Source organism: Eptesicus fuscus, chromosome 3, assembly GCF_027574615.1.
Source record: "Eptesicus fuscus isolate TK198812 chromosome 3, DD_ASM_mEF_20220401, whole genome shotgun sequence".
In the NCBI taxonomy this organism is placed as follows: Eukaryota; Metazoa; Chordata; class Mammalia; order Chiroptera; family Vespertilionidae; genus Eptesicus; species Eptesicus fuscus.
In genome coordinates this window covers 5176023-5198030 of record NC_072475.1, presented here as the reverse complement: position 1 = coordinate 5198030, position 22008 = coordinate 5176023, and the positions used below count along the sequence as shown (strand labels likewise).

Here is a 22008-nt window from a genome sequence, read left to right as displayed (position 1 = left end):
ATATAATTCTCCCAAGCGTTTAGTGCCTGTCTAGAATTTGTTTGCTATGGCTGCTCTAGCAAATCACAAATCTAGTGGCTTAAACAACATGTTATGTGACATTTCGTAAATTAGAAGTTGACTCGGTCTCACGAGGCTAAAGTCAGGGTGTCAGCATGGCTGTGTTCCTTCTGGGGACTTCCGGGTAGAATTCGTTCCCTCACATTTCCCAGCTTCTAGAGGCTCATGGCCCTTCTTCCACCTTCAGGTCAGCAGCGTAACATCTTCCAGTCTGACTCTGACCCTCTGCCTCCCAGTTGTAAGGACCCTTGTGATTCCATTGGGCACAACCAGATAATCCAGGACAGTCTCCCCACCTCAAGAGCATGTCTTTAGTCACAGCTGCCATGTAAAGTGACATAGACCCAGGTTCTTGGGATTAGGATGCAGACATCTTTGAGTCATTATTCTGATTCTGCCTACCACATTATCCAATGTGATATTTCACTTTCTGTGAAAACATTTTCTAGATGTGGGAGATCAGTGCTGGATGGAAAAATGTTTCTAGAGTAACATGTTTCTAGATGTGACATTGGATTTTTACAGAAAAGTGGATTTTTTCCAAGTAGATAGAAAGTCAAATACGATATTATAGTGTCACCTTTCCAACACTGAAAATACTTTCAATATTGTGAATATATTTTTAGGGCCATGATTGGAAAAAAAGGAGCAGCAAAGCCACCAGCTATGTTGAAAGCAACTGGAAGAAACAGTGTAAGGAACTAGTGAACTTAATTTTTCAATGTGAAGATTCTGAACCATTTAGACAACCTGTTGATTTGGTTGAATATCCAGTAAGTTGCCATTTTTTTGAATGTTTGGGGCTTTTCTTATTTTGTGTAGAGGAGATCGATGTAGAGGTATTTAAATTAAACTTCTAAAGAGTAAGATGTCTAGCTTCCTGTTAACTTTTTCTCTTACCATTTAGAATGTTACATAATAATGGGAGGATTCTACATGGTATCTATTATCTAAGTAGTCCCAGCTCCAGGAAAACTATAAATTGTGTAAAAAGTATCTGTTTTCACTCTAGTAATAAAGGAATGGAAAATGACCTTAAAAAAAAAGTCAGATAATAAAGCACAAACTTACTGTAGAAAGCTTGGAATTTACAAAAACGTAAAGAAGGAAATAAAAACCAGTCCATGTCTGGCTCTTCCTTTCCCGACCCCTCTTCTCCCACCAGGTGTATTACCTTTGCCTTTCCCTCTCCTAAGCTCCAAGGTCTTTTCTGCATCTGTAACTTGTTTTGTGAGCCTGTAGTCGAGCTGGCTTACTTCTACTACCTTTGTAACTTTCTCTTACAATTTGGAAAAAAAAAATACCAGTCTATGTCCTGCTACCAGGTATAATACATCTTGGTTATGTCTTACCTTATCTTTATGACTGGGTCATGTTTTTTTAAAAATTATCAATGATTCTTAAGCTCCTTTAATTTTTTTCTCTTCTATAATCCTATATATTAAAAGGGTAATATGCAAATCAACCGAACAGTGGAACGACCGGTTGCAGTGATGTGCACTGACCACCAGGAGGCAGATGCTCAATGCAGGAGCTTCCCTCTGGTGGTCTGTGTGCTCCCACAGTGGGAGTGCCACTCTGCCTGAAGCCCTGAGCCGGGCCCACGGCTGGTGAGCGCAGTGGTGGTGGCGGGAGCCTCTCTCACCTCCATGGCAGCGCTGAGGATGTCCAACTGCCAGCTTAGGCCCGATCCCCATGGAGAGTGGGCCTAAGCCATCAGTTGGATATCCCCTGAGGGCTCCCAGACTGTGAGAGGGCACAGGTCAGGCTGAGGGATGTTCCCCTGAGTGCACGAATTTCGTGCACCAGGCCTGTAGTTTTTAATATTTTAGAGATCTGATGCACTTATATTTCTATAAGCAGGAATGAAAATTTTGAACTAATTAATGTTTTTAAAACCTAGGACTATCGAGATATTATAGATACTCCAATGGATTTTGGAACAGTAAGGGAGACTTTAGAAGCGGAAAATTATGACAGCCCTTTGGAATTTTGCAAAGACATCCGGTTGATATTTAGCAATGCAAAAGCATATACACCAAACAAAAGATCAAAGGTAATTTAAAGTGGTTTATAAGAAGAGAAGAGCGTTATCTGTATAGATGATAATTTTCTGCTGGCTGGGAGAGGTTGGAACATAACGATAAGTGAGTAGAGCAAGACTGCTGTTGAGAATAGAGCTGCTGCCACTGCCCAAGTATCTGCTCTTGCTACCTCACCACAATATTGTTTATCTTTCCTGCAGTTTTATGAAAGGATTGGTCGGAGTGAGGGCCTCAGTGAAAAATGAACAAACTTAAATTTGATATGTAGAAGGATAAAAATCTGTATTTTCATACAGATGGGAATCTTGAAAAGTGGGTTGAAAACGTATTGATAAAGCTGGAAGAATATTAAAAGTAAGAAAATGAAAATCTGAAGGTGGGGGTGGGACTACTGTAAACTAATATTTTGGATCCAAAGAAGAAACACATGAGTGATCTGATTACTTAAGAATACTAGTATGGAGTACATTACTAAATCTTCGTTAAAAACTTATACATTGGGCCCTCACCGGTTTGGCTCAGTGAATAGAGTGTCGGCCTGCGGACTGAAGGGTCCCAGGTTCGATTCCGGTCAAGGGCATGTACCTTGCTTGTGGGCACATCCCCAGTAGGGGGTGTGCAGGAGGCAGCTGATCGATGTTTCTCTGTCATCGAAGTATCTAATTCTCTATCCCTCTCCCTTCCTCTCTGTAAAAAAAATCAATAAAATATATTAAAAAAAAGTTATACATTGGATAACTTGCAAAACTTGGTGAAGCATAATAAGTACACAAAAGAGCCCACATGCTGTCAGGGAATTTTCACAAACATCACAAAACCTATGTGGCCAAGGTGTTGGGTAATTAAAAAAACACACCACAGCAATAATTTGAGGAGATTTATAGCACTTTCTCTATCATCAGTGACTCTCACTGCTAATTAATCATTTTGTCTTAATTTCACCTTCTCATTATTATCAGATTCTTCCCACATTATAAATTCTTGTCTCAATTTGAGAACTCTCTCATTGCATTCAATATCCATATTGCTTATTGGATCAGTTCAACATTCAAGTCTAAAATTTTTCATACTTTTGTCAAAGTCACTATTGTGAGACTGTTTCTTTCCAGAAAGGTAATAAATTTCATTAATCAGCCCCCCTTTTTTAAAATATATTTTTATTGATTTCAGAGAGGAAGGGGGAGGGAGAGAGAGAGAAACATCAGTGATGACAGAGTATCACTGATTGGCTGCCTTTTGCACTCCCCCACTGGGGATCAAGCCTGCAACCTGGGCATGTGCCCTTGACCAGAATTGAACCTGGGACCATTCAGTCCTCAGGCCTACACTCTATCCACTGAACCAGAGTGGCTAGGGCATCTCCCCTCTCTCTTTTTTAAAACATATATTTTTATTGATTTCAGAGAGGAAGGTAGAGGGAGATAGAAACATCAATGATGAGAGAGAATCATTGATTGGCTGCCTCCTGCACACCCCACCCTGGGGATTAATCCCACAACCTGAGCATGTGCCCTGACCGGGAATTGATCTATGACCTCCTGGTTCATAAGTCAACAATCAACCCACTGAGCCACGCCGACTGGCTCCCTCTTTTGTTTTAAATATATGTTTGAGGATTCATACCATACAACTCATTGTTTAAAGTGTATAATTTAATGGTTTCTGGTATATTACATTATCAGGTTTTCAAAATTGTGGTTAAATCTGTATAACATAAAACGTATAATTTTAACCATTTTAAGTGTGCAATTCAGTGGCATTAATTATATTCACAATATTGTTTAACCGTCACTGCTATCTATTTCCAAAACTCTTTCATAACTCCAAATAGAAACTCTGTAACCTTTAAGCAGTTAATTCCACATTCTCCCTTTAGAGGGCCTTGGTAGCCTCTAATCTATTTTCTATCTTTAAGAATTTGTGTATTCTAGATATTTCATGTAAGTTGAATAATACAATTTGTCCTTTTGTGTCTAGCTTATTTCACTTTTCATAATGCCTTAAAGGTTCATCCGAGTTGTAGTATGTATCAGAACTTTCTTTTTATGACTGATTAATTATTTATTGTATTGGTTGGGTATATGATATTTTGTTTATTCATTTATCTCTTGATGGACACTTGAGTTATTTCTATTTTTTGGCAGTTGTGATTAATGCTGCAATGAATATTGCAGTACTGGTACAAGTATCTGTTAGAGTTCTTGCCCTCAATTTCCTTGGGTATGTAAGAGTGGAATTGCTGGTTCATAGGGTAATTGTATGTTTAGCTTTTCTAGGAACCACCAAACTGTATTCCATGATGGCTGCATCATTTTATATTTTCTCAGCAAAGTATGAGGATTCTAATTTCTCCATATCCTTGCCAATGTTTTATTTTCTTTTTTTAAATTGTAGCCATCCTAGTGAGTGGGGAAGTATTACTCTCGTGGTTTTGATTTGCATTTCTCTTATTACTCATTACAAATGGTACCTGAGGTTTATTTTAATCAGGTATGGTAAGACAAGCAGATCTGGAGATGACTGCCACGAAGGAAGTAGTTTATACTAACAGATTCCTAGAAATGAGGCACACCTCACCATGCAGGGCCCCAGGGGGATGCACCAGCTTTGGTCAGTAGGCGGTGGCCGGGAAAGGGAAGATTATAGCACAGAGCCGTAGTCCTGAGGTTTTCGCAGGAAGGCAAAGCTGGGTGCAAAGTAAAGTTTAGGATTGGCTAGCTTGAATATTTCCCATAGCTTTGGCCTACAGGGGTGGTCTCCAGCTGTCTGGTTCCTGGTGTGATTTAGGATGGGGGGAATGGAATATATGTGAGAGTTTTATCAAAAAGATAGAGATATGAACTCTGGATTGTTTTGTGTATCAGAGGCATGTTAGTTTGTAAGAGAGTTCTTTGCTATCTCAAGGAATTAGCCATGCGAGGGGCAATCTCTCCAGGATCAAGTTTCCCAATGCCAGAGCATCAAGAATACAGAACATAGTCAATACACTAATGTTGACATCTCCTTACATGCTTCTTGTTATCGGCCACTGTATATCTTCTGTGGAGAAATATCTATTCAAGTGCTTGGCCCTTTTTCTAATTGGATATTTTTGTTATTGAGTTGTAGGAATTTGTTAATATATTCCAGATATTAACCTTTGTCAAATACATGTTTTCCAGATATTTTCTCTCATTCTGTAGTTTGTCCTTTCACTTGTTGGCAATGTCCTTTGATGTATAAAAGTTTTCATTTTGATGAGGTCCCGTCTACCTTTTGTGTGTGTGTGTGTGTGTGTTTGTGTGTGTGTTGTGCTTTTGGTTTCATGTCTTAAGAATCCATTGCCAAATCCAGTGTTATAAATGTTCATCCCTATGTGTTCTTCTAAGAATTTTGTGGTATAGCTCTTATATTTAAGTTGTTGATCCATATTGAGTTAGTATTTGCATATGGTGTGAGGCGGAAACACATTTGTCCCAGCACTATCTATTGAAGAGACTATTCTTTTCCTACTGAATAACTTGGCAGCATTTTTGAAAATCAGTAGGCCATAGATATATGGGTTTATTTTTGCACTCAATTCTATTCCATTGTATGTGTGTATTTGTCTGTCCATCTATCTATCTATATGTCAGTACCACAATGTTTTGTTTACGGTAGCTTCATAGTAAGTTTTGAAATCAGGAAGTGTGAGTTCTTCCACTATTTTCTTTTTCAAGATTCAGCTACTCAGGGTCCCTGGCAATTCTTTGTGAGCTTGAGGAATGGCTTTTGCCATTTCGAAAAAGTCCTTTGGATTTTTTATAGAGATTGCATTGAATGTATAGATTGCTTTGTGCAGTATTGACATCTTGACACTGTTAAGTCTTCCTATTTCTTAACAGGGGATGTCTTTCCATTTATTTAGGTCTAATTTCTTTCAGTAGTGTTTGTAATTTTCAGTGGTAAGTCTTAACACCTCCTTGGTTAAATTTGTTCCCATTTATTGTTTTAGGTGGTATTTGAAATTCAGTTGCTTTCTTAATTTCTTTTTCTGATTATTCATTGTTGGTGTATTAGAAACACAACAGATTCTTGTACGTGGTTATTGTACCCTATAATTTTGCTGAGTTCATTTATTAGTGCTAATAACTGGAATCTTTGAGTGTTGTTATATATAGAATCATCATCTGTGAGTTGAGATATTTTTACTTCTACCATTCCAATTTGAATAATAATTTTCTTTTTCTTATCTAATTGCTCTCACTAGAACTTAAAAGCACATTGTTGAATAGCAGAGGTGAAAGCAGGCATTTTTGTCTTATTCCTGATCTCAGGGAAAATTTTTCAGTCTTTCACCATTGTATATGATGCTAACTGGGGTTTTTTATATATGCCATTCTTCATATTGAAGAGCTGATAATTTTAGCACCCACTTTTGTTAAATGTTTATTTTCAATTCAAATGTATTACTGAATTTTACATAAAAGCTAATAATGAGAAAACATGAAAATGGTGATAAGATAATCAGAGGTTTCAAACACTATGGCTGTTAAAATCGATGACTTATACTAGACTTCAGGTTTCAATGAAAAGAATAGGTTTAACATATGCACAAAATATTGAAAATAACTGTTAAAGATTGTATCAAAAATCAGATCAGGGATTGCAAATTTCACATATATTCACTTTACAGATATATTTGTATGGTAGATATATGAAGCATTTTTAAAGGTTCTCTAGTCTTAGGGTCTCTCCACTCTCTGCCATGCATCAGAGTGATTTATAATTAGCTCTGGAACATTAGACTAGTGCACTTATTCTCAGGAATGATTGCGACGAGTAAGGAGTACTTCCTGTAAATACATAGCTGTACCAAATGTTACTTACAGTAGTACTTAACATCACATTGCTGTTCTTTCCAAGATTTGACGTTACTTAATTATAAAAATAGTTAAAACACAATCTTTCATTTGTAGTAAAATTTTAGGCCATACTTTCCTCTTTCTGCCGGATGCAAGGTATTCTTTTGGATCTAAGTGTCATCAAAGACAGTCAGATTTCAAATAGAGACTGGCGAGAAGTTCCCTTGCCTCAAAGAGACACTGCTCTTTTGCTGCCTAAGTAGCAATTTGAAAACCAACAAACTTCCATCTAACTTTCAGAAAAGGTTACATACAGGTTTGTACATGCAGATGCGAAAATGGGAAAAGCCAAGATACTTGCTCTGTCTTGCAGACTCTTGTGGATGTCATTGAAGGGAAGGGGTGGGAAATCGATAAAGTCAGTAAGAGCCATTATCTGTAACACTAATACAAAACATTACAAGTAGCCTCAATGATTACATTGTCATTTAGAAAAATACTTTTAAAGATATTTTATGGTTATAGTTTTGCTTTTATGTTCTTGCAGATTTACAGTATGACCTTAAGGTTGTCTGCCTTATTTGAAGAAAAAATGAAGAAAATCTCTTCTGATTTTAAAATTGGTCAAAAGTTCAATGAAAAACTTCGAAGAAGCCAGAGATTCAGGAGACAGCAAAATTGTAACCGTGTCAGTCAGGCTACCAAAAGTATCAGGTAAATTGGTTATTGCCAGCTTTCTATGCAACTCTGTAAAATTTCAGGTGGTGATAATGTCTTTGATTTTATTATGCAAAAGATTCTTAATCATTTTAGTCTACATTTAGAAAAGAATAGTCCCTTTTTGGGTTGAAAATATTGTGTGCATTGATTTGCAGTTATGTAAGTTTTTAAAGCATTTAATGAAAATCATCAATTGTAAAAATTTTATAAAGGGTTATTTATTTTATTGCTTTGAGAGAGAAACATCGATAGGTTGCCTCCTGTACTCTCTGACCAGGGATTGAATCTGCAACCTTTTGGTGCATGGGATAATGCTCCAACCAACTGAGCTACCCTAACCAGGGCGTAAAGGGTTATTTAAGATACCATTTATATTTTTCATAATAAACTTTTTGTTTTAATGCAGAGAATAAAGTGATTACTGTATATGGCCTTTGAGCATTTAATATTTATGAGGTATAAATATTAAACCTAATAGAAAACATCTATTAGGTATAACATACCATATTTTTTACTGAGAATTAGTTGTAAATAAGAAATATAAAATGCAGGGTTTATTTTCTTCATAATTTAATATTCATTTATATTCCGTCTTTGATGATGTAGCTTACATTGATATAAAATTTTGGAGTATTGGAATGTGCAAATTAAGTTGTTTGTTTTCATATATGGTTTGAATGTGCATGCTACCCTTGATGGGTTTCTTCATGGTTGTTTTGGGGATTACACTGTGCATTTCAGTTCAAAACAATCTACTTGAGTGTTTTGTTTTTTTTAATCTACTTTTTAATACTGTTTAATTCTCGTAGATAAAAGAATTTTGTTGTAGATTAGTTCTCTTCAGTTATTTGTGCTATTGTCATATAGATTACTTCTTTATATGTTATCTGCAGTTGGCTATTAAATCAGACCAGGAATCAAACTGGTGACTTCCTGGTTCACTCAACCACTGAGGCACATCGGCCCGGCGCACAAAATTCGTGCACGGGGGGTGGAGGGGTGGGGGTGTGTGTGTGTCTCTCAGCCCAGCCTGCACCCTCTCCAATCTGGGACCCCTTGAGGGATGTCCGACCGCCTGTTTAGGGCAGTCTGACATCCCTCTCACAATCCAGGACTGCTGGCTCCCAACCGCTCACCTGCCTCTGCCTGATTGCCCCTAACTGCTTCTGTCTGCCAGCCTGATCACCCCCTAACGATTCCACTGCCAGCCTGATCAACACCTAACTGCTCCCTGGCCAGCCCGATTGCTCCTAACTGCCCTCCCCTGCCAGTCTGGTCACCCCTAACTGTCCTCTCCTGCTGACCTGATCTCCCCCAGCAGCCCTCCTCTGCCGGCCCGGTCACCCCTAACTGCCCTCCCTGCTTGCCTGATCGCCCCCAACTGCTCTCCCCTGCAGGCCTGGCCCCCCCTCAACTGCCCTTCCCTGCAGTTCTGTTTCCTCCCAACTGCCCTCCTCTGCTGGCCTGGTCACCCACAACTGCCCTCCCCTTGCCAGCCATCTTGTGGCAGCCATCTGTGTCCACATGGGGGCGGCCATCTTGTGTCTTGGAGTGATGGTCAATTTGCATATTACTATTTTATTAGCTAGGATGACCGCCAGTTTGGGTTTGTGTTACTGTATGAGTTTTCATTTTTATTAAAAATTTTAATTTTTTTTAGAGAGAGAGGAAGGGAGAAGAGAGAGAGAGAAAAAAAACATTGATGTGAAAGCAAAACATTGATCTGCTGCCTCTTGCATGCCCCCTACAGGGTTTTGGTTCTGAAATCTGAGCATGTGCCCTGACCGGGAATTAAACCAGCAGCAACTTTTTGGTGCCTGGGACGATGCCCAACAAACTAACCCACACTAGCCCAGGCTGATTTATTATTTTTAAAAACTCTGCTTTCTCTTTGAACCAAGAAAGAGTCTTAACAGCTTAGAAGAACATAGGATAAAAAAGGAAAGCTTTCTCTCTTGAGGTATTACTAATTTGTGTACTGTTAAAAATTATATTTATGATAAGTATAAGCATATAATTTTTTTTTGTAGTCACTGGTCTGCCTCCAGTTGTTATTAATGGAAGTTAAAATCTGTCTTGACATACAAGCTTGACTTTTCTTGATTATCCTATCTAATAGAGTAATATGCAAATTAACCCTCACTCTGCTACACCCACTAGCCACACCCACCAGCCAATCAGGAGCGAGTATGCAAATCAATCCCAACCAAGATGGCTGCCACCATGGAGCGAGCAGGAGGGAGGCTTGGGTTTCCCTGGCGATGGAGGAAGCCAAGCTTTCCACACAACCTGGCAGGCCCAGGCCTCCACTCAAGGCTACAAAGTTTCAATTATAGAAGATAAATAAATCCCAACAGAAATGGCTGCTGCCATAGAGCAAGCAGGAGGCTTGGCTCTGCTCCAGGCTACAAAGTTTCAAATGTAGAAGATAAATAAATCCCAGATACTAGGGCCTCGGTTTGGGTCGCCGGGGTGTGTGGCCACCCTGCAAACCACCACAGGCCCCTAGCCCAGGCCGCCCCACGCCCCAAGGGAACTCCCACCCTGATCCTGGACATCCTTCAGGGCAAACCAGCTGGCCCCCAACCCATGCACCAGGCCTCTATCCTATCTAATAAAAGAGTAATATGCAGATTGACCATCACTCCAACACACAAGATGGCTGCCCCCATGTGGTCAAAGATCCTGCCCCCATGTGGACACAAGATGGCCACCACAAGATGGCCAGCTGGGGAGGGCAGTTGGGAGGGACCAGGCCTGCAAGGGAGGGCAGTTGGGGGCGATCAAGCCTGCAGGGGAGAGCAGTTAGGGGTGACCAGGCCTGCAGGGGAAGGCAGTTAGGGGTGACCAGGCCTGCAGGGGAGGGCATTTGGGGGTGACTGGGCTGTCAGGGGCGGGCAGTTAGGGGCAAATAGGCTGGCAGGGGAGCAGTTAGGCATCAATCAGGCTGGGAGGGGAGTGGTTAGGGGGTGATCAGGCTGGCAGGCAGAAGCGGTTAGGGGCAATCAGGAAGGCAGGCAGGTGAGCAGTTGGGCGCCAGCATTCCTGGATTGTGAGAGGGATGTCCAACTATTACTTCCCCTACCCTCCTTTTTGCTTTTCTGTTCAGGTTCTGATGATTTCTTCTCTTAATTTTATACTGTGTTTAGAAACATAAATAGGAAACTAGAGGGAAAGTTGGGTCATATTGAGACTCAGATTTATAATGTGAAAAATGCCTGTATTACATAAATGTTGGTTCTCCCTAAGCATTTAATCCCAAGAACCTGAAATATTCAATGTGATTTTCTGTAACTGTTACTTGGATCATTTGTTCATTACTCCAACTTATAAGACAATAGCAAGTTTAGAGTAAGAATATTAATAGTAATCCATGCCAGAATAAGATGTTAATAACGGATATTTTAATATCTTGATCTAAAATTATTCTCAGATTAAAGTAATAATATACTTTTATTTAGGTGTTTTCTGTTTTGTTAAATACGGTTTCTTTTGTTCATATCTTTGACCAGAAATACCAAGCAGAAGCGTTTAAAATCTCAGACAAGAGTAATTCCTGAGTTGGTAGGTTCTCCTACCCAGTCTACCTCAAGTCAGGCAGCTTATTCTGCAAGCCACAAGACAAGTGCTAGTGTCTCTTCGGGTGTTTCTTCTGGGGACTCTTCCGATTCAACAGGATCATCAGAAAGAATGAGAAGCAGTAGACCTGTCACTCAAACAAATGGTTCTACATTATCTGGTGAGAAGTGAAATGTTAAGTTACTCAACTGCTGAGCACTCAAGTGTATAATGCTGCTAGTTTCATAACAGAAGGAAGTAGATAGGGGCTAATTAAATTTTTAAATATAAGTTTGTTTATTAAGCATATACACTGTATTTTCTGAATCCAAAAGCAGGAGTAATATGCTACTTTCAGAAATAAGAGAACAAACTTGATTCAAAATGCTGATTATGTACTTTTTAATACCAAAATTTTATCAGCTGTTTTCTTTTCCGAACAACTTTAAAAAATACATTCTTAAGTACTAGTATTTTAGGAATCTGCTTTAAGTCTTTTGTTATGAAGTAACTGCTTATATGTGTAAAGGTAAGAGAATATGTGTAATGAACTGTTGGTGCTTTATTTTTCTTAGAAAGTGAAATGGAAGAGTCCTTAGGTACCTCTTCATCGTCCTCAGCTTCAGAGAGTTCAGAGGAGAGCAAAGGGAGTTCAAGAGCTCGTGAGCCCTCCTTGCGCAGTAGGCTGGCCAGAAGTAGCAGTCTCAGAGTGACCAGGACCCGGGCTGCGCAGAGAAGACCTGGTGAGAGGCGCGGGGGTGCTTTGGAGGAATGGTCTATGGATTTAATGTATCTACATATGATTAATGGCCTTCCGACTTTTTAAAAATTGGGGGATAGTTGACATACGGCATGATATTAGTTTCAAGTGTTCACCATAATGACTTGATATTTGTATACATTGTGAAATGACCATAAGTTTATAGTTACCATCCATCACCATATATAGTTACAGATTTTTTTCTCATTGTTTTCTGGAGATGATGACTTTTAAGATTTACTCTCTTAGCAACTTTCTCTCTTTTTTTAAAAAAAAAAATTGATTGGTTTTAGAGAGAGGAACATCGATTTGTTGTGCCACTTATTTATGCATTCATTGATTCTTTTAAAAAAAATTTTTTTTTATTGATTTCAGAGAGGAAAGGGGAGGAGGAGAGATAGAAACATCAATGATGATTGATTGGCTGCCTCTTGCACGCCCCCTCCTGGGGGTTGAACCCGAAACCAGGGCATGTGCCCTTGACTGGAATCAAACAAGAGACCCTTCAGTCCATAGGCCGACATTCTATCTGCTGAGCCAAACCAGCTAGGGCCATTGTTTGATTCTTATATGTGCCCTGATCAGGGATTGAACCCACAGATCTTGATATATTGGGACAACACTAACCAGCTGATCTACCAGGCCAGGACCTAGCAACTTTCAAATATGCACTACAGTATTAACTATAGCCACCATGCAGTACATTACATTCCCATGAGTTATTTATTTTATAATTGGAAGTTATTACCTTTTGGCCCCCTTCAAACCATCCCTCCCCTTATGAACTTGGTTTTGTTTGCTTTTTAGATTTCAAATATAAGTGAGACCATATGGTATTTCTTTTTCTTTGTCTAACTTATTTCACTTAACATAATGCCTGTATGGTCACTCTGTGTTGTTGCAAATGGCAAGAATCCATTCTTCTTATAGCTGAATAATATTCCATTATGTATATATATCACATATTCTTTATCCATTCTTGTTTTTGTTTTTTTTAAATCCTCTCCCAAGAACATGCTTAGAGAGAGAGAGAGAGAGAGAGAGAGAGAGAGAGAGAGAGAGAGAAATAGAAAGAAACATCAATGTGAGAGAGAAAGATGATTGGTTGCCTTCCATATATGCTCCAACTGGGGATTGAACCAGCAACTTTTCGGTGCACAGGATGACACTCAAACAACTAAGCCACTCGGGCCAGGCTCCATTCATCTATTGATGGACACTGTGCTTTGCTTGTTTCCTATTGTGGCTATCCTACCTAATAATAGACAAATATGCAAATTGACCATACCTCCACTACACCCAAGCCACGCCTACCAGCCAATCAGGGCGACTATGCAAATAAACCGAACCAAGATGGCTACAGCCACCGAGAGCAAGGTTTCCTAGGCAACAGAGGGAAACAAGCTTTCCACCTGCCATTGACAGGCCTAAGCCTCCACTCAAGCTACAAAGTTTCAATTATAGAAGGTAAACAAATTCAAACAGAATGGCGGCAGCCACGGAGCTGGAGAGACCAGGCCAGGGTTGCCTGTGGTAACGGAGAAAGCAAAGCTTTCCGCACACCCTGGCTGGGCTCAGGCCTCTGCTTAAGGCTACAAAGTTACAATTATAGAAGGTGAATTAACTCAAACAGAAATGGCTGCCGGTGGAGCATGCAGGAGGCTTTGCTCTGCTCCAGGCTACAAAGTTTCAATTGTAGAAGGTAAATAAATTCCAGATACCAGTGCCTCCGCTTGGGTCGCCAGGGGGTGTGGCTGGCCTGCAAACCACCACAGGCCCCTTGCTCAGGCTGCCCCATGCCCCAAGGGAACCCCCACCCTTATCTGGGACACCCTTCAGGGCAAACCAGCTGGCCCCCACTCTTGCACCAGGCCTCTATCCTATCTAATAAAAGAGTAATATGCAGATTGACCACCACTCCAACACACAATATGTCTGCCCCAATGTGGTCAAAGATCCTGCCCCCATGTGGACACAAGATGGCCACCACAAGATGGCCAGCAGGGGAGGGCAGTTGGCAGGCACCCGGCCTGCAAGGGAGGGAAGTTGGGAGGCGATCAACCCTGCAGGGGAGGACAGTTAGGGATGACTGGGCCGGCAGAGGAGGGAAGTTGGGGGCAAACAGGCTGGCAGGGGAGCAATTGGGCATCAATCAGGCTGGCAGCGGAGTGGTTAGGGGGTGATCAGGCTGGCAGGCAGAAGCGGTTAGGGGCAATCAGGAAGGCAGGCAGGAAAGCAGTTGGGAGCCAGCAGTCCTGGATTGTGAGAGGGATAACAAACTGCCCATTAGGCCGATCGGCCTACTGGGCAGTCGGACATCCCTCGAGGGGTCCCAGATTGGAGAGGGTACAGGCTGGGCTGAGGGACCCTCCCCCCCCCCCTGTGCACGAATTTCGTGCACCGGGCCTCTAGTTGTAAATAATGCTTCATTGAACATGGGGGTGCATAGATATTTTGGACCTGTTTTTGTTTTCTTTAGATAAATATCTGAAAGTGGAATAGCTGGATCATATGGTAGTTCTAGTTTTGATTTTTTTGAGGCAACCTCTTGACTCTTTTCCATATAGAGGCTGCACTGATTTACATTCCTACCAACAGGACACAAGGGTTCCTTTTTCTTCACATCCTTGTCAACACTTGTTATTTCTTATCTTTTTGATAGTAACTATTCTAACAGGTGTGAAGTGATACTTCGTTGTGGTTTTGATTTTCATTTTTCTGATGATTAGTCATGTCATGTATATTATTCATTTGTATGTCTTCTTTGGGAAATATCTATTCATGTCTATGCCCATTTTTTTTTTTAAGTTTTAATTCTGTCCTGAGGATATGTTTTATTGATGTTAAGGAGAGAGGGAGGGAGGGAGGGTGTAAAGGAGGAGAGAGGGAGGAGGGAGAGAGGTACATTGATGTGAGAGAGATACATTGATGGGTTGCCTGCCATACACACCCTGAACAGGATTGAACCCGCAACCTAGGTATGTGCCCTGACTGGATTGAACCCACAACCTTTTGGTGCACCGGATGCCACTCCATCCAACTGAGTCACTCTGGCCACTGCTCTCTAGGAAATCTATGGTTTTAGTCTTACATTCAAATCTTAAATCTGTTTTGAGTTAATTTTGGGGTGTGGTTTAGGATAGTAGTCTAGTTTCATTCTTTTGCATGTGCTGTTCAGTTTTCCCAACACTATTTATTGAAAAGTATCTCCTTTCCTGATTGTGTAGTCTTGTCTCTTTTTTCATAAATTAATTGACCTTATATGTGTGAGTTTATTTTTGTGGTGTCTATTCTGTTACATCCTTTTAAGTCTTTTAGATTTGGAAAGGAAATCTGTTTTGGCAGTAAAATATAAGGAACATCAGTACTAAAATAGTGAAGTCATTTAAAAAATGTTGAAATAAGGAAGACCTTTCTAATCTTATTGTTACTTTATTTCTAGGTCCAGTTTCTTTAGAAAATGGATGTGGCAGAAAAGCCACTCGAAAGAGAGTCTATTTAAGTGACTCCGATAACAATTCCTTGGAAACTGGTGAAAGTTTAAAAGCCCGAGCTGGAAATAACCGGAAAGTGCTAAGAAAGTGTGCCGCTGTGGCTGCCAATAAGATAAAGCTAATGAGTGATATAGAGGAGAATTCCAGCTCTGAAAACGTCTGTTCTGGCCGTAAGCTGCCTCACCGCAATGCTTCTGCTGTGGCTAGAAAAAAGTTGTTATATAATTCTGAAGATGATCAGAGCTTGAAGTCCGACACCGAAGAAGAGGAGGAACATCAACCATCACCAGTGTCCAGTTCTCATGCTGCCCAAAATACTGTCAATGAATCTGAAAACGGAGATTCAGAGTCAGAAAGTGACTTGCAGGAAGTCCGGAAAAATTGGCATGCTAATGGTTACAAGTCCCATACTGCAGCAGCTTCTAAAACAAAACTTCAAATAGAGTCTTCTGAGGAAAGTCATGGTTCAGATAATGGACATAACAGAACTAATGGCCCATCAACGTCTAGGCAGAAACTTAAGGCAGGAAGTGTCTCGGGGGAAGAGGAGGAAGCAGATTCTGAACCAAGAAAATACCCTATTAGGAAATACAACACAACTCGCAAGAATGCCACCTTCCTTAAAAAAGCAAAGGTCTTTACTGATTCAGAGGACTCTGAATCAGAAGATAGAGGAGATGGAAGATGTCACAAAATGGAAACAAATCTGCTGTCAGGAAATTTGAAGTGTGAACCTGTGGCTGCGTCCCACTGTTTCTCAGATCACGTGTCTGAAACTGATGTGGATTCAGATGATGACAAGACAAAAGAAAAACCAAATGATTTTATGAGAGGTAATTGAAAACATGTCACTGATTTATTCTATTGCCCTTTCCTTCTAGCATACATTGATTTTCTTTCCTGTGAAACTTCTTTGCCAGCTGTTTTCTCTCCACTCCCTGCATTCTCCATTAGTCTTTTTTTTTTTTTCCATCTCTCATATTCCTATGTGTGTGCCTGTTTGTTGGGTGCATTTAGTTTTACTCACATAACAGGCAATTTGGCCTTAACACTATTACTATTAAAGATTTCACTTCTTGTATTGGTGATTGGAGATGGGTTTAGGAAAACAAAGGCAAGCACATTTATAAACTGTTGTGATGATAGTTTGAGAAGAGGAAAGAAAAGGGTAGGACTGATTGAAAGGAATGTGGTGAGTAATAATAGCAGCTAACAGAACATTTTCCAAGATTTTCTGCATATCATGATGTTTTTCTAAATGCTTTATGTTGTGTGTGTTTTTTGAATCTTTGACCAAGGATATGTTTTTGTTTTTATTTTTTAGAGAGAGAGAACCATCAATGTGAGAGAGAAACATCGATTGGTTGCTTCCCATATGTACCCTGACCGGTGATCAAATCTTTATGTTTATTAATCAGTTTAATCTTCATGTCTTTTATGAGATAGGGACTATTGTCAATTTTACTGATAACTGGAACACAGAGAGGTGAGATAAGTTGCTGAATTAAGATTGTACTGGTAAATGGGGATTGATGAAAAATTTTCAAAGAGCAGGAGACAGCTAAAGCTAGGATGAAAAGTTGGTGTGATAGGAACTTGTAAAGTTAAGAAGTGCTGCAGGGAGGCTGAGAGTAAGTGGTTAGTTTGCATACCCTAGTGTAGTGGTAAAGAGTTTAGTCTGTAGTCATGTAAGTAAAATGTTTTAATGTCAGGTGTTTGTGCTAGAAAGACCTGGGGTTTTACTGTGGGGAATACGTTGTACTTGTGAATGGTGCTGAGGCTAACACGTCACTGCTCCCATCCCACTCACTGCCATTCTCCTTCCCAGTTCATAAGAATGAAGAATTATGGACTGATGTCATATAAATGTTGTATTGAAGATTAAAGGAATACTCTTAATTTTTAGATTCGACGTCACAGGACCATGGACAAAGCAGAAAAGTTTCCAGGAAAAGGGTCTGTTCCAGTGACTCAGACAGCAATTCGAAGGCGGCTAAGAAACCCTCCAGAGCCAAAACGGGTCTCCAAAGGATTCCTCGAAGATGCGCAGCCACCGCTGCCAGTAAGATTAAGCTCCTGAGTGATCTGGAAGATGGTGGCTCAGAAAACGTGTGCACTAGAGGCAAGAGGAGAAGGAAGAAGCCCCTCCGTTTTGCATGTTCCACAGCTAAGAAGATCGGGAGTGAGTCTGAGGGCGAGGTCAGCTGTGGCGGGCCAGACGAGCAGAGCGCCTGTGAAGGGGAGCCGCCCGAGGCCGACTCAGAAGGCAGCACAAACAGCATGCACCCGCCTCTGAACGGAGACTCCGACTCCGAAGGTGTGCCCAATTCGGAATGTAAGGACAGGCCTGCCAGGCGTACCAACAGCCACAGAACAAACGGTGCACCTTCTAGAACCAAGAGTTCGTTGTTTGGATCTTCAGAGGAAGATTCAAAAAGCCATATTCCAGGGGGTGAGATTGGTAGAAAATTTTCTTCCGCATCAACTTTGGAGCAAAAAACTACTGCAGAGACTAACTTTGAAGAGGAACTGAATTACGGGCTGCGCAGGTGGAATGGCAGAAGACTCAGGACCTATGGGAAGGCTCCGTTCAGTAAGACGGGAGTGATTCAGGACTCCCAGGAAGTCGCTAAGACGGAAACAAAAAGGAAGAGACTGCATCCTAAATTGGGAAATGGGAAGAATTCAGAAACAACAGGGAGTTCGGAGTGTGGACCTGACACTGGTCCCAAATCTGAGTCCGAGTTGGGATCTGTAACTGAGTCAGATGTCGACTCTGCTGATGAGACAAAAACCAAAAGGAGGAAAACAAAAGGAAAAGCAAAAGGAAATGTTAGAAAAGGTAAAACTTTCCCAGCTAACATATCGAAAACTGTGAGGCAACAAAGACAGAGCAAGCGTCCTAGGTTAAATGTGGATGATAATGACTGGGAGGATTTGGACTATGCAAAATCTAAGAGAGTTCTTCGACGTTCAAAAATTAAAACGAGAAATCAGGGTAGAAGGACTGTGAGATACCATGATGGGGATGATGATAGAAACTTAGAAAATGTGTTAGATTTTGATGATTGCACCTTATGACCTTGAGGGAAAACCAGTTCATTTAAAGAGGAAATGGACTGGAAGTTATGGTGAAACCTGGCTGTTGAAATTATTATTTTTTTTGTCCTACAATTCAGGGAATATATTTATATTTTTCTATGAAAAGTTATGAATGTGACTAAATCATGACTGTTATTTTTATTTGCACTTGCTTGCCTTTGTAGCAGCATTCAGCACAGGTGCCAAAATATGCTTCATTTTGGGGGCAGATCTACTTAAACAGTATTTAACTACATATAGCAAGAGTTTGAAATACGTTAAACACTAGACATCCTGGTTATCAAAACCAGTGAGCATTACTTTCATGGTCGCAAGTGCCATGCAGATATTTTTGGAATTTGTCAAGAGGTGGTAGTTTCTAACCCGTGTCATATTGTAGCATAACAATTTCACAAGACCTATGTTTACAGATTTTTCATAAATATTATGTCCATACCGACATTACAATCATGGGAGGTGTTACCATGATTAGTAGTAGGCAAGGTACCTACCACTTTTTTTTTTTTTCTTTCCCTGGCTACTTGAGTAGAATGCATTATACCATATTTGGTCATTTTTATTGGAATGGTTTCCAGTTTTCTTTACAAATGCTGTTGCGTCTTTCTCTCTTTTTCTTTATTTTAAAGGAAAATATCATTATTATTTTATAAACTTGAATTTATAAAGTGCTGGTAAATTATTTTTTTTAATGTTTTGATCATATATTTCAATTCCTAAGGCCAGACCATAGTGCTAGCATTTTCTTTTAGATTGTGCTCTAACTAAAGGCTATATAATTTTCTTTCCATGATCTCCTGGTTTTCATGTGAGGGATTTAACCAAACTCTTGGTCTTCGATAGTCTTACTCTGTGACATAGAGGAGTTTGTGTGCCTTAGATTTAGGGAGAGTTTATTCTTTAATAGAGTGTACAGAACTCAGAGAATATTTAAATTATAGTTCCCCCCATTTCTATTGAAATCGTAGGGTTGAGTTTTGTTAAGTGTGCAATTGCAAATCTCATCTATATAGGAAACTAGTGAAACATTTTCTCCATCTCTTTGTTTTAGCTCACTGCTGCCATGTGCAATCGCAAGCATTCTTTGCTGGGGCAACTTAAGTGTAACTTCATTAGTGACCTCTAGTTTAAACCTAAGAAAAGTCATATTTTGTTGGAAAATAATTTTGGAATCCATTTAAAGCGAAACTTTTATCACATCATCAAATACCATAGTACACTTTTTTTTTTGAGCCAAATATTTTTACTTGATAAGATTGTGCTACTCCAAACAGTATAGGTGGCCATTCCTAGCTTGTTTGTGCCTGAAGATGGACTTGATTCAAATGGTTTACATATTTTGTAGTGAAGGGGTATGTTACAGTACTCCCACCTTTACTATTTATTGGCCCTATTTGGTTTCAGACTAAATTAACCTTTTTCTCCTGTGTATCCTTACAGTGGCAGATAGGGAAAAGCACCAGACTCTGGTATTAGTGTTAGAGAATGTTCTTAAGTGTTGTTGCTTTGCAGTTATCTATTCTGTTTGACATGGTAACAGTATTTTCTCTCTCAGACATTGCCTGGTGAGATAGGTGGGAGGCCTGCCTCTCCTTTGGTTGGTTAGAGATGCTCTTCTTCTCAAAGCTTGCGTTAAGTGCATAGTAGACAGTTTGGTGCAGGATAATTGTCCTTCACTCTTGACCTGAAAAAATTAATGGAATGCTCTTTACTTTCTTAATTTTAAGAAGTGATGATAGATGTCATATCCATTAATTTATTTAAACTTTTCTTAAGCTTCTCCATTTTATATCTAGTCTCAGGGTTCTAACTCCATGTTTACCATCATTTGCAAAAAGGTACCAAAAATCCATAAATAAATATGGAATACATTCATAAACACATAAATTCTTTTGGTAAAATGCTAGTTTGATCATTTAGGCTTCATTAATAGAACTATTCTTTAGACTGAATTAACTGGTCATTGACTGGCTGGTCAACTAATTCCTAATTTTTCATTTTGTCCAAAATAGTTACACCCTTATTTATATAAGAAGTATTCTGGTTTCATCTGGAAAAAACACACAAGAATTGTCCTGGTAACTTTGAATGTGTGGTTGACAATGGTAGCTTCTCAAATTCTGAAGTAAAACTAAGGGATTATATAGAGAGAATCATTTTTGTGGGTTTTTTTGGTCATGGTGCTATTCCTAAGGTTAACTGAATATGTGACACACACTCCTAAATACCTTTAAGGAAAATTAATAAATAATTAATAGTTCAAAATGTTTACATTGAGCACTAGAACGTTTGATTTTTTTTTCTACTTTATGCGAAAAGGGCAGGGATTTAATGCACAGATGTACTTTAATAAGTTTGGGATCGGTTTGTGTTTTTCTTGTGAGAAAAGACAAAAGGTTACAAATTGAATGTGAACTGATGAAGGGCTATAGCTGTCCATTGCACTTGACGAACTTAATGGTATATGAAAAAAATACTACTGTGTTGTGTATGTCCAAAGTCCTCTGACTTTATTCATTTATGGTTTAAACAAAAAGGTTTGAGGTACTTAGGTTTGATTTTTTTATTTCTTTGAATAACTAATTTTACCAAGCATATTAAGAAAAAAGAATTCAAATGTTTAAAAATAGGTGAGGTTTTAAAAGCATTTTTTTTCATATTCTACTTTTTTAAAAAGGGTATATTGACAATGTATAGTAATTTCTGAATAAAAGGAAAAATATATCCCAAGATAATTCCTAGGATGGTCGTTCTCCCTTTTTTTATTTTAGGGGAAAATCTCTGATTAAATCCTTTCTCAATTTAGTAGTCCTTAGAAAAGGATAAAGCAGTTACAGCTTCTACACTAAAACACAAAAGTTTCTTTTAAATAAATAGTAGAGTGTTGTACCTGAAAAGGAAATTAGTTTTATAATAAGGAAATAGAAGGAAGGAACTTAAGTTTTAGGAAAATTCACTTCAAATCTAGAAGTGCAAATGGAAAAAGGAGCCAGAAACCAATAAAAATACCGTCTGAGGTACTGCTGTCCGAAAACAAGAATAAGACACTTCACCAAATCCTCCCACTGCATCAGTTGATGACATTTTCAGTAAAAATTCTTATTTAGAGTAACATTGGGTCCATACTACATTCCCTGTCTTTCTTCTAGCCTTTTTTCAAGAAGAACATTAGAACACAAAATTTATTTATTTTTTTAGAACACAAAATTTATTAACTTCACTGTATAGTATTAAAAACTAAGCTGAAAGGATTTTAATCTCTTCTGTAACTACAAGCTGAATTTGATTGTACCATCTGAACAAAATGAGGGGTTTGTATATCAAAATGCAAGAACATCGTTAGAGGTGCATATAATATTTTTGGTTTTTCTTTCTACTCAATTGATTTTTCAGATAACTTTTAAATGGCCAGATGAGGTCTTTTTGCCTTGTTTTTTACTATAGCTGAA

The 22008-nt window shown here is 39.3% G+C and overlaps 1 protein-coding gene across 2 annotated transcripts in view; it reads left to right on the top strand.

Annotated features, from left to right (window-relative positions):
• BRWD1 (bromodomain and WD repeat domain containing 1) overlaps positions 1–22008 on the top strand; it is a 91982-nt gene that overhangs the window by 64083 nt on the left and 5891 nt on the right. The window contains exons 35-41 of one of the 2 annotated variants that reach the window (XM_054713550.1): positions 687–833; positions 1964–2116; positions 7476–7642; positions 11161–11387; positions 11782–11949; positions 15409–16293; positions 17367–18302. In XM_054713550.1, the coding sequence (XP_054569525.1) occupies positions 687–833; positions 1964–2116; positions 7476–7642; positions 11161–11387; positions 11782–11949; positions 15409–16293; positions 17367–18302 (2683 nt within the window). Of the gene's footprint in view, positions 1–686; positions 834–1963; positions 2117–7475; positions 7643–11160; positions 11388–11781; positions 11950–15408; positions 16294–17366; positions 21295–22008 lie in introns of those variants that run through there. The other variant, XM_054713551.1, reaches the window with a different exon arrangement.